Source organism: Carcharodon carcharias, chromosome 20, assembly GCF_017639515.1.
Source record: "Carcharodon carcharias isolate sCarCar2 chromosome 20, sCarCar2.pri, whole genome shotgun sequence".
Classification (NCBI taxonomy): domain Eukaryota; kingdom Metazoa; phylum Chordata; class Chondrichthyes; order Lamniformes; family Lamnidae; genus Carcharodon; species Carcharodon carcharias.
The window spans coordinates 15,729,353-15,742,666 of record NC_054486.1 but is presented as its reverse complement, the minus strand read 5'-3'; the positions used below and the strand labels follow the sequence as shown (position 1 = coordinate 15,742,666).

Below are 13,314 nucleotides of genomic sequence, written 5' to 3'. Positions count from 1 at the left end.
ATTTAGTAGGTACACCTTAATGAGGGGTGAACTGTGTACTGAATAATTGCCTCTGCTGGAAAGTACCTGCATTTTTAAAATGCTCTAAGCAGTGACGGTCATCAACAGTAATGGTAATGGCAATCAGTTTGTACTATTTTCCTGATTTAAATGCACAGTTAAGTAATGGCCACTGTATTCATGTATACTACAATGCAACAATGGTATCCAATGCAATGTGATTCTTTATCACTCAACAGAACTTTGATCTAATAATAGCGACAATGAACCTTCTCCAGCGTGGAGATAAAAACAAAAAACTGCGGATGCTGGAAATCCAAAACAAAAACAGAATTACCTGGAAAAACTCAGCAGGTCTGGCAGCATCGGCGGAGAAGAAAAGAGTTGACGTTTCGAGTCCTCATGACCCTTCGACAGAACTTCTGTCGAAGGGTCATGAGGACTCGAAACGTCAACTCTTTTCTTCTCCGCCGATGCTGCCAGACCTGCTGAGTTTTTCCAGGTAATTCTGTTTTTGTTCTCCAGCGTGGTATGGCTCTAGATGAATTTAGAGCTACCATTTCAAAACAGCCAACTGTGTTTTTTGACAACTCACTCCAACACTCATGTCAATGATTTACATCTCCTTAAACTGGTCATGGATTAGTTTAGCGAATTAGTCAACCAGGTGCATCAGTAAGTTTTCTGTATTTCAACAATGCTTTTGATCTTGCATTATGCTGTAATATTGGATAATTACAACTCAGCAAGGAAGCTGTGAGTGGGTTGGATGATATCAAATATTGAGAGTTCAAAAAGACGTTAAAGCCAAAGCAACATACTGTGGTTACCAGTGAGGCAGTATCTATGTATAGAGAGACAAAGGAATAAAAAGAATAAAAACAACTTTTTGTCAGAATATTAATATAGTACTAATACCTTTTGATGTCTATCCTTGTTTATTAACTAAGGAAAGCATCAAGTTATTCGAGATCTTATTGGGTGCTGTGATGGAAAAGTTAGGGTATGAGAGGGATAAACTTCAAAGGGCTGAATGGCTTTCTCTTCCTTTTGTTTTTTTTTAAATACACACCAGGTGTGCAGCAAAGTGGGAAACTGGGTGCTTACTATTTAGTGTTGCTGCCTTAAAATACATTATGTCTAAACTACTATGAACAGATTTTAACTGTATTAAAATGAAATGTGCAAAAGCCAAACCTTCTAGATCTTTAAAGCAATACCTGGTCTGCACTCATACACATCACAACACTCTCCGGGTATTCCTGTTCCTTCGGAAAGCAGAACTTGTTGATGAGCGAAAGGGCAATTCTCCTCTTTGCAGGCTTCCTTGTTACACTGGCAGGCACTTGGTGTTGGGCAGCACTTGCCTGGTGGTGTGTATCCTTTGATAAGTATTGAATCCTCAGGGCAAAGAGATTCAAATTGTACTGGGCAGCGCTCACTGGAGCAATCCAATGTGTCCCCTGAATAGAGGGAGAGGAACAATGTAAGAAGTTGTATTCTATTGAATTGCTAAGGAACTGCAGAACAATACATCATTTTCAACTACAGACTAAAATACATTTCATTAATTAAGATTGAGGCAAACTGCCAATTCAGATACAAAGACAATACATCAGTAATGTATACAGCCTTTCCCATTTTGAGGACAACTTCTGCATGAACAGTTGAAAATATGATACTCCTTCCTCCATTTTCGCAACATATAAGGCTTGCACCAGACTTCTGAAGGGCAGACAATATCAACTCAACATGTTAACAGACCAGCTTCCTGTTTTTAGAATGAAGTGGTGCATATACATCTGTCTCATCCCTGAAACTCACTATACCACATTGAAATGATGTTCAAGATTATGACAATCTTAATGAATGTTAAATTATGCAGATGAATTGATTTTTTTTTAAAAGCTATTTGATAACTTTAATAACTTGTGGACTTTGGAAAGGAATGGTTGTGACACTGTCTTCACATAGTACTGGACACTATGTTGGGAGGATTTGTCACATCACTTGTCTAGTATCCAACAAGTTGCTTCAACTACAAAATGTATTGGGATTTGTCCCAGTGCGAGCTTCATTTCTTAATCACTGTCTCCATCTTTCTCCCTGACTGATGTCTGAGCCAGACTGTACACAGCCTTGGCATCCTGTATCTTTCAGCTGAACGTCTGACTCCATAAGCTCTCCATTACTGAGCACAACTTACTTACACTTCTGTAATGTTTTCCATTTCTGCTCCACCTCAGCTTAAATGCTGCTGAAACCCTCATCCATGCTTTTGTTCCCGTTAGACTCACCTATTCCAAAGCCTGACCAACCTCCCACTTTGCATCCTCCGGAAACTTGAGCTCATCCCAAACTCTGTTGACTGTACTCTAACTTGTACCAATTCCTGCTCGACTGTCACTGGCCTACATTGGCTCCCAGTCTGGCACTGCCTAGATTTTTAATTTATATCCTGGTTTTCAAATCTCTCCATGACCTTCTTGTCTATGTAACCTCCGTCAGCCCTACAACCCTCTGACATTTCAGTGCATCTTCCAATTCCTTTTGCGTATCTCCAATCGATTCAACACAGCCAGCAGTGCCTTCAGCTGCCTAGGCCCAAAGCTCTGGAATTTGCTCCCTAAACCTCTTCACCTCTCCCTTTCCTCCTTTAAGATGTTCTTTAGCACCATCTTTTAGACCTTTCCTAACACATTCTTCTGTGCCTTGGTTAAAAGTGCTATATAAGAACAGGTTACTGTTGAGAGCTCCATGTATTGAGTTTAGAAGCTGAAATTTTGTTCCAAATGTTAGTGAGGTTTGTGTCAATTTAGAAGATTTCACTGCTGGAAGACGAGAAATGTTTCCACTTTTGCACCCAAGTGCCACCACTCCCAGATAACTTGTACTTACAGAATATCTTTAATGTGGGAAAATGAGCTAACGTGCTTTAGAGGAGTATAATCAGACAAGATTCAACACTGAGCTTAAGGAGGAGACGTAAAGAGAGGTGGCTCAAAGAGCTAGGTCTCAAATGAAAGAGAGGGTGGAGGTATGATGCAATGCTTGGCTACAGTGTAAAACTAGATCCATTGTTAAATTGTGCTTTTCTCCCATGTAAGTGCACACCAACAACAAAATTTCCACTCCCCAACAGTCATTGGAGTGAGACAGCCAACTTCTGCCAAGTTTTGTGCTTTTCATTTGTGCTTCCTTGGAAATTGACAACTCGATCTTATCCACAAGCATCAGAGGGAGGAGGCTTTCATTCCAAGAGTCTGGGCAGGACTTAAATCTAAATGTTAGTTCAGGAAGGAAAGTATTCAAACTCAACTCTCTTGCTGATTATTAGCTTAATCAATTGGCTTTTGGGTAATGCAGTGGAATCAGGTTATACATAATGTAAAGTACAAGTTCCTTATAACCAGACCTGGTGCTATCTTGTGATATTCACAATGAAAACAGTGACAAATAATCTGCAAGGTAATGAAAAACACCATAACATTTTTCCCTGTATTAGATTCACATGTATATATAATTGCACTGGAAATAATTTTACGCAATATGCTACAAGCAAAATTAAGGAGCTCGTTCAGTTATGTTAAAAAAAGCATAATATAATGTTGCCCTAATCCAATTTGGACAATTGCTTTGCTTAATTAATTAACTGAAGCAGCAATAAGAACCTATTTCATTGGCCATGTGGAACTAATACTGTGCACAGAACCCTTTGTGCAATTGTGTAAAAAGGCCAGCGCACTATTCCGGATTTCTCTAATTTGCCGAGACACAAGTTCAAATAAGGAGAAAGTTAGAGAGCGCACATTCTTTGGAAGATTTGCATCTTAAATCCATTTGAATCTGAACTCTCGCAACTATGCCTTAAAGGAACACTCCTACAAGAGCTGCAACGTTTTGTGACAAAGTTGTTGAATAGCATTGCTTTTGCAAACCTGCTCAATTAATGTTAACTGGTTGCTTCTCTGGACCTTAATAATCTGCTAGCTGTCAATGAAGTGGCCAAATCAAATAATGTAAAATTCTGCTCCTGCAAAAAAAACAGCCTTTACAAGTCCGGTAACGTACAAGCACTGTATCTGTCTACATGAAGCAGTCACGGTCAAGTAACCGGTGCATGTGAAGTATATACATGCAATTCCACCTCTCCATTCCATCTTTTTCTTTCTCATTGTACAATCTCAGTGCTGACCATATTAAAATTGCAGCTGTGCCAGAAATTAGTCTTCTGTTGCCTGCAGCATGAGGTTAACAATGTCTTTCAGTTATAAAAGAAAGACAGAAAGGAAGACTTTGCATTTATGTAAGCACCTTTCACAACTGAGGACATCACAAAGTGCTTGCCAATCAAGTACTTTCAAGTGTAGTCACTATTGTAATATGGGAAACACAGCAGCCAACTTGCACAGAGCAGAATCCCACAGAGCAATGAGATAACAATGTGTTTTAGTGATGTTGGTTGATGGTTAAATACTGACTTAGACACCATGGAATCTTTTACATCTTTCTAAGAGTGCAGGCAGGGCCTTAGCTCAACATCGCATCCAAAAAAAAGAAATTCCAGCAGTGCAGCATACCCTCAGTACTGTACTGTGGTGTTGTGTCAGCCCGAATTAGAAGTTCAATGGCACAAATGCAGGTGTGAGGACAAAGAGAAAGCAAACAGGCTGCCTAACAAGAGCTTTACTGGTTTGGCTCTCAGTGGACAACTCAACCAACTGCAATAGCTTGAGTCAAATGGCTCAATTCAGCATGGAATATTCCTCACCTGCCTGGTTGAGTGCAGTTCCAACAACACTTAAGAGGCTCAACACCATCCAGGACAAAGCAGCCTGCTTATTTGACACCCCATCCACCACCTTAAACATTCACTCCCTCCACTACCGAAGCACAGCGGCAGCAGTGTGTATCATCTACAATGTGCACTGCAGCAACTCACCAGGGCTCCTTCAACAGCACCTTCCAAACCCATGACTTCTATTACCTTGAAGGACAAGGGGCAGCAGATGCATGGGAACACCGCCACTTGCAAGTTCCCCTCCATGCCACACACCATCCTGACTTGGAACAATGTTGCCATTCCTTCAGTATCGCTGGGTCAACATCCTAGAACTCCCTCCCTAACAGCACTGTGGGTATACCTTACACCAAATGGACTGCAGTGGTTCAAGAAGGCAGCTCACCAACACCTTCTCAAGGGCAATTAGGGATGGGCAATAAATGCTGGCCCAGCCAGTGAAGTCCACATCCTGTGGAAAAAAGGTGTGTGCATCCCCAATTCCGCACTCACCAACAGTCCCATACCCTGCCTTCCCTTTGTCACTGACCATCACAATCAAAAACAAGCACAAAATAAATATTCCAAACCAAATTTATAAATCAAAGCACTCCATCTTGCATACAAACTTTGACTAATCACCTCTGTGTATTGCTGCTTCTCACTACAATATATTTTCAATATTTACTATGCAATATAACTTTATCACAATATTCCAATGCCTAAAAAAACTCTCAAAAAACATGTAGAGTGGGATAATAGGCAAGTAGGCAAAAGGACAAGATTGAAGTCAGTGTGCAATAGGTTACTGATTCACTCTGAGCCCATTATACACTTCTGTCCAGGCAATTTCACCTGCTCACAGTAGACTTCATTTAGCAACAAAATAAACATAACTCCTGCCATGATTCCAAACCCTTTTTGTAATATAATTATGGATGACATCTCATCCATCCAGAATGACACACAACCATATGTATCAGGTGCAGGTGTAAACTATTTGACCCCTCAAGCCTGCTCCGCCATTTGTTAACATTGCCTACATTATACCAGTGGCTACAACTCAAATGTAATGAATTGGCTGTAAGATGACTTGGGACATTGTGAAAGGTGCTATATAAAAATTTCTTTCATTACACCTGCATGCAGTAAGAAGAGTGACTGCAGCAATGGTGAAATTGGAGGCCCAATACCAATTCCCTAAGGATAATTAATCACCATGCAATCAACTGATATCAGGAAAGTGGATACAAAGAAATCACTATATTTACAAAACAGTTTAACTCTGTAGCAAGTACAACCTTATCATTCTGACTTCTCTGGCACCAACGCAAAAAATACTATAAATGGCACTTTCCCCCTTTTACGCTAATGACTATCCCAAAATGTCAATCTGACATCTACCATCAGCTCAGAAGAGATGTAGATTGAACTGTTAATCTGAATTTTTCAAAGAATGATACGTGGAACAAAAATTCAGGATGGCTTTAACTCAAAAACTGGACTTTCCCCCTTTCCCTAGAAGCTGTCATACAAATCGTGTTGTACACGGTGAATTTACAGCATATCTTGGGTGAGCCTCGGATGGAGTAGAGATTTGTAAAACCTTTCTTTAAGCAATCTCCTAGTGACAAGTAGGGATTTCATTCCCAGATTTTGCAAGAGTAATAAAACAGTTGATTGTGAGTCAACACCCTGTTTTTGCATCACTTATGGTTTTCAGTTTTTGACGCTTATTTTGATGAGGCTCAAGACCTTCAAGCCTCTCATACATCAACACAGCATGTCATCAGACCTGTGCCTTCCTCCTTTAGGGCATAATGAAAATTTAGACTGCTATTTATATGCTGGTTTAAATTCAAAGGAGAATTTTGACAAGTGTACACTATTTAATTGTGTGGTACTAAGCTTTAAAAGTGACCCCTCCCCCCCAAAAAACCCTCATCATCCCTGCATGCCCAGGCCCCTCACCCCAGCATCCAATTAGCTCTGAAATGGTTACAGGAATTTGACTTACCATTTTTCAAGCAGACATTCAACCAAAAGCTCATGACAATAATTGTGAATCGGAACGGCTGCCTCTGACCTTCAGGCAGCTTTGTGGTTTTCTGGTGGGCTTTGGGAAAAGAAAATCAGAACCATGAAGCTGCTCGAAAATGAGAAGCAGCAGCTCACAGCTCAGTGAAATTGACTGACAGACCAGCTTAGAACCATCAATTGGATCCGTCAGGCTGGTGGTCCTGATTTTTTTTTTAAAAGTCGGTCTTTCAGATCTACAGCTCCAGCTGCTCAGGCTGGATGACGAGAAATTCCATTTACAGCACCGAGCCCAGGCCCACCCTGGCCCGGGGCCCTCTAGCCTTGGGGTCCCAGTGTTTGACACCGCCTGTACCTCTTCTCTCGGGCCCTGCCCAGTGTTCCTGTGCAGAGCTATCCCAGCATTTGCAGCATGGTTTGTGGAAGGTTCCCGACTTCCAACGGAGGCAACTGCAAACGTCTTGCAGGATAACCTTGAGCAGGTCTGGTCATAGAAACTCCAGCTGTGGACTGCATCATCTCAGCATGGGTAGCAGCAGTTTGGGCTGGCTGGCAGACAACAGCAAGGGTACATTTGGAGTGGCAATGGTGAGAGGATGAACGTGGTGTTCCTGAGACACAAGAGGAGATTCAAGCTCCATGGAGTCATTGACATCGCGTGCAGGATTTCTGGCAGGCTTCTGAACGCACCAAGCATTTGTGTATGGATACTCACTAACCTTCTTCTGTAGCCTGCACCAAAGTGCTTAACTGAGTCCGCTGAAGCGGAACTCATGTATGACTCACCGCTGGGAGCTGGCATTGTGCTACCCTTGCCTCTTTCCTGGCTGCGGGCCATTTGTGCTCAATGTCTCACAACATGCATATCCTTCCTCTAAGTTATGAGCGTGAGATCGAGAGATGGCTGTCAATGTTATGTTAATTGTATTGTTAAAGTTAAGGATAAACAGTTGAAGGGTATTGACTGATTCGGTATCTGGAGTATATATAAAGACGGACTGCTGGGACACCAGTTTAGTCAGTAGAAGGCAGACATGTGTAATGTTGCATTCTGTAAATAAAGCAACTATCAAGAAAAGGACGTGTGTCTAGTTTCATACTTCACTGCCTGGCTTGGGATCCATTGATCAATTGCATTTCTGCATCATCACTCTCTTCTTGCTCTTGTTCCACTGCCTGGCCAAGTTGCAATTTTTGGATATCAGGATGGACAAAGGCTCAATAGTAGGGCTCTGGGTGAAGATATGGGAAAGCTAGGCTCTACGTACAATGCATTAGCACTGTAAAAGAGGAGAGTTGGGGCAAGACAAAGGAACAAGATTGAAAGAGCTGGGTGTGATGAGATTAGTGAAGTGAAAATAATTCAGGGACATGGTTAAATGATTGGAACCTTTTTCACAAGGCACAAGTCAGGAGTGTGATGGAATGCTCCCCACTCACCTGGATGAGTGCAGCTCCCACAACACTCATGAAGTTTGACACCGTCCAGGACAAAGCAGCCTGCTTGATTGGCACCCCATCCACAAACATTCACTCCCTCCACCGCTGATGCACAGTAGCAGCAGTGTGTACCATCTACAAGATGCACCACAGGAATTCACCAAGGCTCCTTAGGCAGCACCTTCCAAATCCACAACCACTGCCATCTAGAAGGACAAGGGCAGCACATAGATGGGAACACCACCAACTGGAAGCTCCCCTCCAAGTCACACCACCCTGACTTGAAAATATATCGCCGGTTCCTTCATTGTCGCTGGGTCAAAACTCTGGAACTCCCTCCCTAACAGCACTGTGGGTGCACCTACACCACATGGATTGCAGCGGTTCAAGAAGGCAGCTCACCACCACCTTCTCAAGGGCAACTAGGGATGAGCAATAAATGCTGGCCCAGCCAGTGAAACCCACATCCAGTGAACGTGTTAAAAAAATGCACTTTTGGCCATGCACCAGATTCACACAGCTTGAATATAATCAGCACAAAATCACAATTCATAATCAATTACCGATTGAATTGAACGTGTGCCTGGAGTTAATGTGACTGCAGTGGATATTATTAATACCAACATGTAAAATTTAACTCAGGCTGGAACCTATAAACAGAATGAAATTATTTTGAACCAGTAAAACAATCACTGCCTGTCCCAGGACCGGACATGCAACTGGCCATGGCTGGGTTACAAATCTGAAGGCCTTGCTTGTACTTTGACTACTGCAGAATTATTGCTGGGCAGCAAAAATAGAAGTTAGGTTAAAAAGGTATCAAAATCAGGTTTAACTCAACAATTTTGACAGGGACAAAAGCAGAATTACCTGGAAAAACTCAGCAGGTCTGGCAGCATCGGCGGAGAAGAAAAGAGTTGACATTTTGAGTCCTCATGACCCTTCACAGAATTGCGTGAATCTAAGGAGAGGGGTGAAATATAAGCTGGTTTAAGGTGGAGGTGGGGGGGACGAGAAGTGGGGGGGGGCGTTGACAGGGAGTTGGTTAAGGCTGACGTTTTGTCAGACCTTTAAAATGTAGGGAGGGTTGTGGCTGGGAGGGGAGGGGGAGAAATTTGTTTGAGTAGTGCCGATCAAGCATTCACGATTGATATCACTGATGACCATTGGGCAGGCTGCGGCCAGTGGCACTTTCTGCCTCCCCCCTGCCCCCTAAGTAACCGATGTAGCTTAAGGAGCTACAGGAATTAATTTCTCCCTCATCATATTAAATTTCATTCATTCTTGTTTGAATCATGCTGGAGTCTTCTGGTCGGTTATTTTGATAATACAGTCTGGTTAAAGGGAGAGATAGTAGTGATGTGGCAATGTCACTGGACTAGTAATCCAGGGAACCAGGCTAACCCTCTGGGGACATGGGTTCAAATCCCACCATGGCAGCAATTAATTAAACCTGGAATTGAGAGATGGTAATTTAAAGTCTCAGTTATGGTGACAATGAAACTATCATCGATTGTCATAAAAGCCCATTTGGTTCACTAATGCTTTTTAGGGAAGGAAAACCGCCATCCTCACCTGATCTGGCCTACAAGTGGTTCCAGGTGCTCAGTAATGTGGTTGATGTGTAGCTGTCCTCTGAAATGGCCCAGCAAGCCACTCAGTTCAAGGGCAATAGGGGCGGGCAACAATTGCTGGCCTTGCTAGGGACGCCCACATCCCATCAAAGAATTAAAATAAAATCAGGGCCAATGAGAGAATCTCATTGAAGGTAATGGAAAACATATGCAGCGTCTTTCCCAGGACGATAATTTCCAGATCTGGATTTAAATGATTACAGTTAAATTCTGCCTGGATATGTCAGTGCCTTGTTATAGTCAGTGTCGGCAGAGGTGCTTAATGGACAGTGACAGCACTTTGCAGTGGAGCCCACCTATTATTAGGCCAAAATTTAGAAGCAGCATGCATTAAGTAGGTTTAGAAAAGCAAGTGGCAAGGAGGCAAAAGCTTTGACTGTATCATGGCGGAAAAGGAACAGGGTTCCAGAACTATTGCGTGTACATTAAGAAAATTTTGCCAAGGCAACGAAAGAGAGAAATAATTCCGAGAAAGAAGATAGATGCACAACAGGGTAAGGAAAGTACAAAATAATTTCAATGCCTATCAAGATACGTGTGGAAATTGTTTTGGAGAGGTCAGGTTTTAAAACTTGCCATGTGTTATTTTTGTCCAAGGAAGTCAGCCAACCCACCCATCAACTTTAATAAGTGGAATGATTACACAAATTAAATACAGGCATGGATAAGTTGTGACTACTGGAGTCTATACAACACTTATCTCATAACCAACTACAAGTAATGCACTGCAAACATTTACTGAGCAGGCATTTACTGAAGTAAGTTACAGGACACGGTCACAATCAGCAAGAGATTGGATAACTAAATTATCCTGCATTTTCATTAGTCATTTTACAATATTTGTTTAGATAAATTATAATAAGTTTAAGTGCAATCTGGCACCCAACTTAAAACTACAAGAAGACCTATTAAACGCTATCTCCATCAAGTTGAAATAATGGAATGGCATAATGCCAGGATCGTCTGAGAAAACGTGCTGCCAATGGTGAGAAAAAGTTATCCAAATACCTTGAAATGATCTAAATTCAGCCAGAGAGCATACATTATATAGTGAAATGTACAATTTTCCAAATGGATTAGATCCACAGAGCCCATGCTGGCTGATTTTATGATTACAAAGCTTACGGCCACATGCCACACACAAATAGGGCGAATGTTAAGTAAACTTCTAAAATCTTTCAGCAAATTAACTTGCTTCAAAGCAAAACCTCATGCCTTTTCAACAACATCCAAGTAACATTAAACACGTTCATCTTATTCCCCTCCTCACCTCTCCAAATGAACACTGTATCCAATTCACCAAATTAACACTACAGGTTCAATGTCTCAAATCCGGCGATCCAAAAACCAGCCATGTCTGAAAACCTGACATTTTTTAAAGCTGCAAAAATCATAACCGTCAAGCTAAACAAACTCATTCCCCTTGATAGCAGTATCAACAATCCCTGCTGAGATGAATCAATTAATGAGGTTTGGCACTCAGCCAAGCATGCATAATGAGATGCTATTGCACAGCTGTAGAAATAAAACCTCCAGAGGTGAATACATTAAGTCACTGAAAGAGTTCAGTTATCTGTTCAAGCTTTAATGTAGAGGAACTGACATCAGAGTTGTCAATCAATGAAAAGATTGGGCAGTTGACACAGTGAAATCTGAATACCAATATAGCTCAGCGCAGAATAGCACTTTATCCAGCACATAACATATTTTAATGCATCTGAACACTTTCACAATGCTGATCAATTTAATAATCAATTAACTTTTAAGAACATATCATCAATCATTGCATTAAAAACATAATTAACTTATCATACAGCATTACATTATGACATGTTATGACGGAATCTGCAGTTCAAAGTTTGTATATTTCGAGATGGAATCTAACTGAAGAGAGAAACTGAAAACAGAAACTGAGAAGGAATCTGACACTCCCAGTTTCTACAGAGATGAAAACTAAAACAGACATCGGAAACCAAAACTTCTAGAGAGACTGAAACTGGTTCAAACATATAGAAGGGCCTAGATCAATTAAAGCTTAGCAGAAGTTGAAGAATCCAGTGATGTAGCACAAGCAGACTGAAGAAAACAGAGGCTAGATGCAGAAGCTGAGAATAAGTTGCTGCAGCTGTTTCTGTTACTTGAAGATAACATTGGTGGATCTACATCATCCAGACCGAGTTGAGGAAGTTCTGCAAACATGGGTGGTGAAGACTGTGCCTGTGGAATTTGGGTTGGTTTTGTGCTGTCAGCTGGGGATCAGACTGCTCCAAGATGGAGGGGAGATGAAATTCTTTGTGAGGAGGACAAAGTTTTGAAGGGCTTTATGACCAAGTTGGATTACCTAAATGCTGACTAGGCTGCTGAAATAATTATTAAGATTTGTCTTAGTTATATCTACCATTTAATGTGTAATTTATAGTTCTTTATCAACTGCAATTTGCCTGTTAATTCAAGTTTAATAATGTTGACTTTGGTTTTTTCAGTATAGGTGATTAACTGAGATTGTATTTCATGTTTGCTTTGTTTGACTCTTGTATAGTAAAAATTCTTCTGTTTTAAACCATGGAATCTTGTAGTTTCATGCTTTTAGTAAATAACTGAATTTTGGATTTGTTCTAACTTTTATAAGTTGTTACTGGTCTTGACCGAGATTGTAACAATGTGAAAATGTCAACACCTTTTGAACTTACCTGTCAAATTTTGCCCGACTCCAGATTAGAGCGCCCCCATGGGTCACGACATCTCTAGGCTGCCTTCAGAAGTGGCTCGACTTCATCAAGACTGAAGGGGGCGGGGGGGTTTGAAATGCCCATCCTGCAATGGAGCTGGCAAGGGCTACGTGTGGGCTTGCAGCCTGCTCCATTTTCCGCGCCGCTAGAAATTCCTGATGATGGGAATGGGAGCAGGGTTTCTGCATACGGGGCCCACTCATCTCTTTTTTCACCCACCCATTGCGGTTTTGCCCTGTTTCAGGATGGGAAAATCCAGCACTACATTTCTTTATTGCCCTCTTTCTCCCCAAAAATATTCTTCTTCCATTCCTCAGAATAGGCATCCAAAGCCAATACCTGAACATAGGAACATAGGGCTTAGCAGCAGGAGCAGGCCATACAATACGATCATGGCTGATCTGGTTATGGTCTCAGTTCCACTTTCCTATCTGACCCCATAACCCCCGGCTCCTTGTCTATCAAAAACCCAACTAACTAACCTTGAATAAATTCAATGACCCAGCCTCATGCTTTCTGGGGAAGAGAATTCTACATACTAACACCCCTCAGAGAAAAAAATTCTCCTCTCCTTTTTTAAACGGGAGGCCTCTTATTCTTACACTGTGTCCCATAGCTCTCGTCTTCCCCACAAGAGGAACATCCTCCAGGTATCTAGCCTATCATGGCCCTCAGGATCTTACATGTTTCAATA

General features: G+C 41.6%; 1 protein-coding gene across 2 annotated transcripts in view; it reads right to left on the bottom strand.

Moving 5' to 3' along the window:
* LOC121292679 (cysteine-rich motor neuron 1 protein-like) overlaps window positions 1-13,314 on the bottom strand; it is a 305,563-nt gene that overhangs the window by 84,093 nt on the left and 208,156 nt on the right. The window contains exon 3 of one of the 2 annotated variants that reach the window (XM_041214956.1): window positions 1,221-1,463. The exons of the other annotated variant lie outside the window; for it this stretch is intronic. Coding sequence (XP_041070890.1) covers window positions 1,221-1,463 — 243 coding nt within the window. The remainder of the gene's footprint in view (window positions 1-1,220; window positions 1,464-13,314) is intronic. 2 annotated transcript variants of the gene reach the window in all.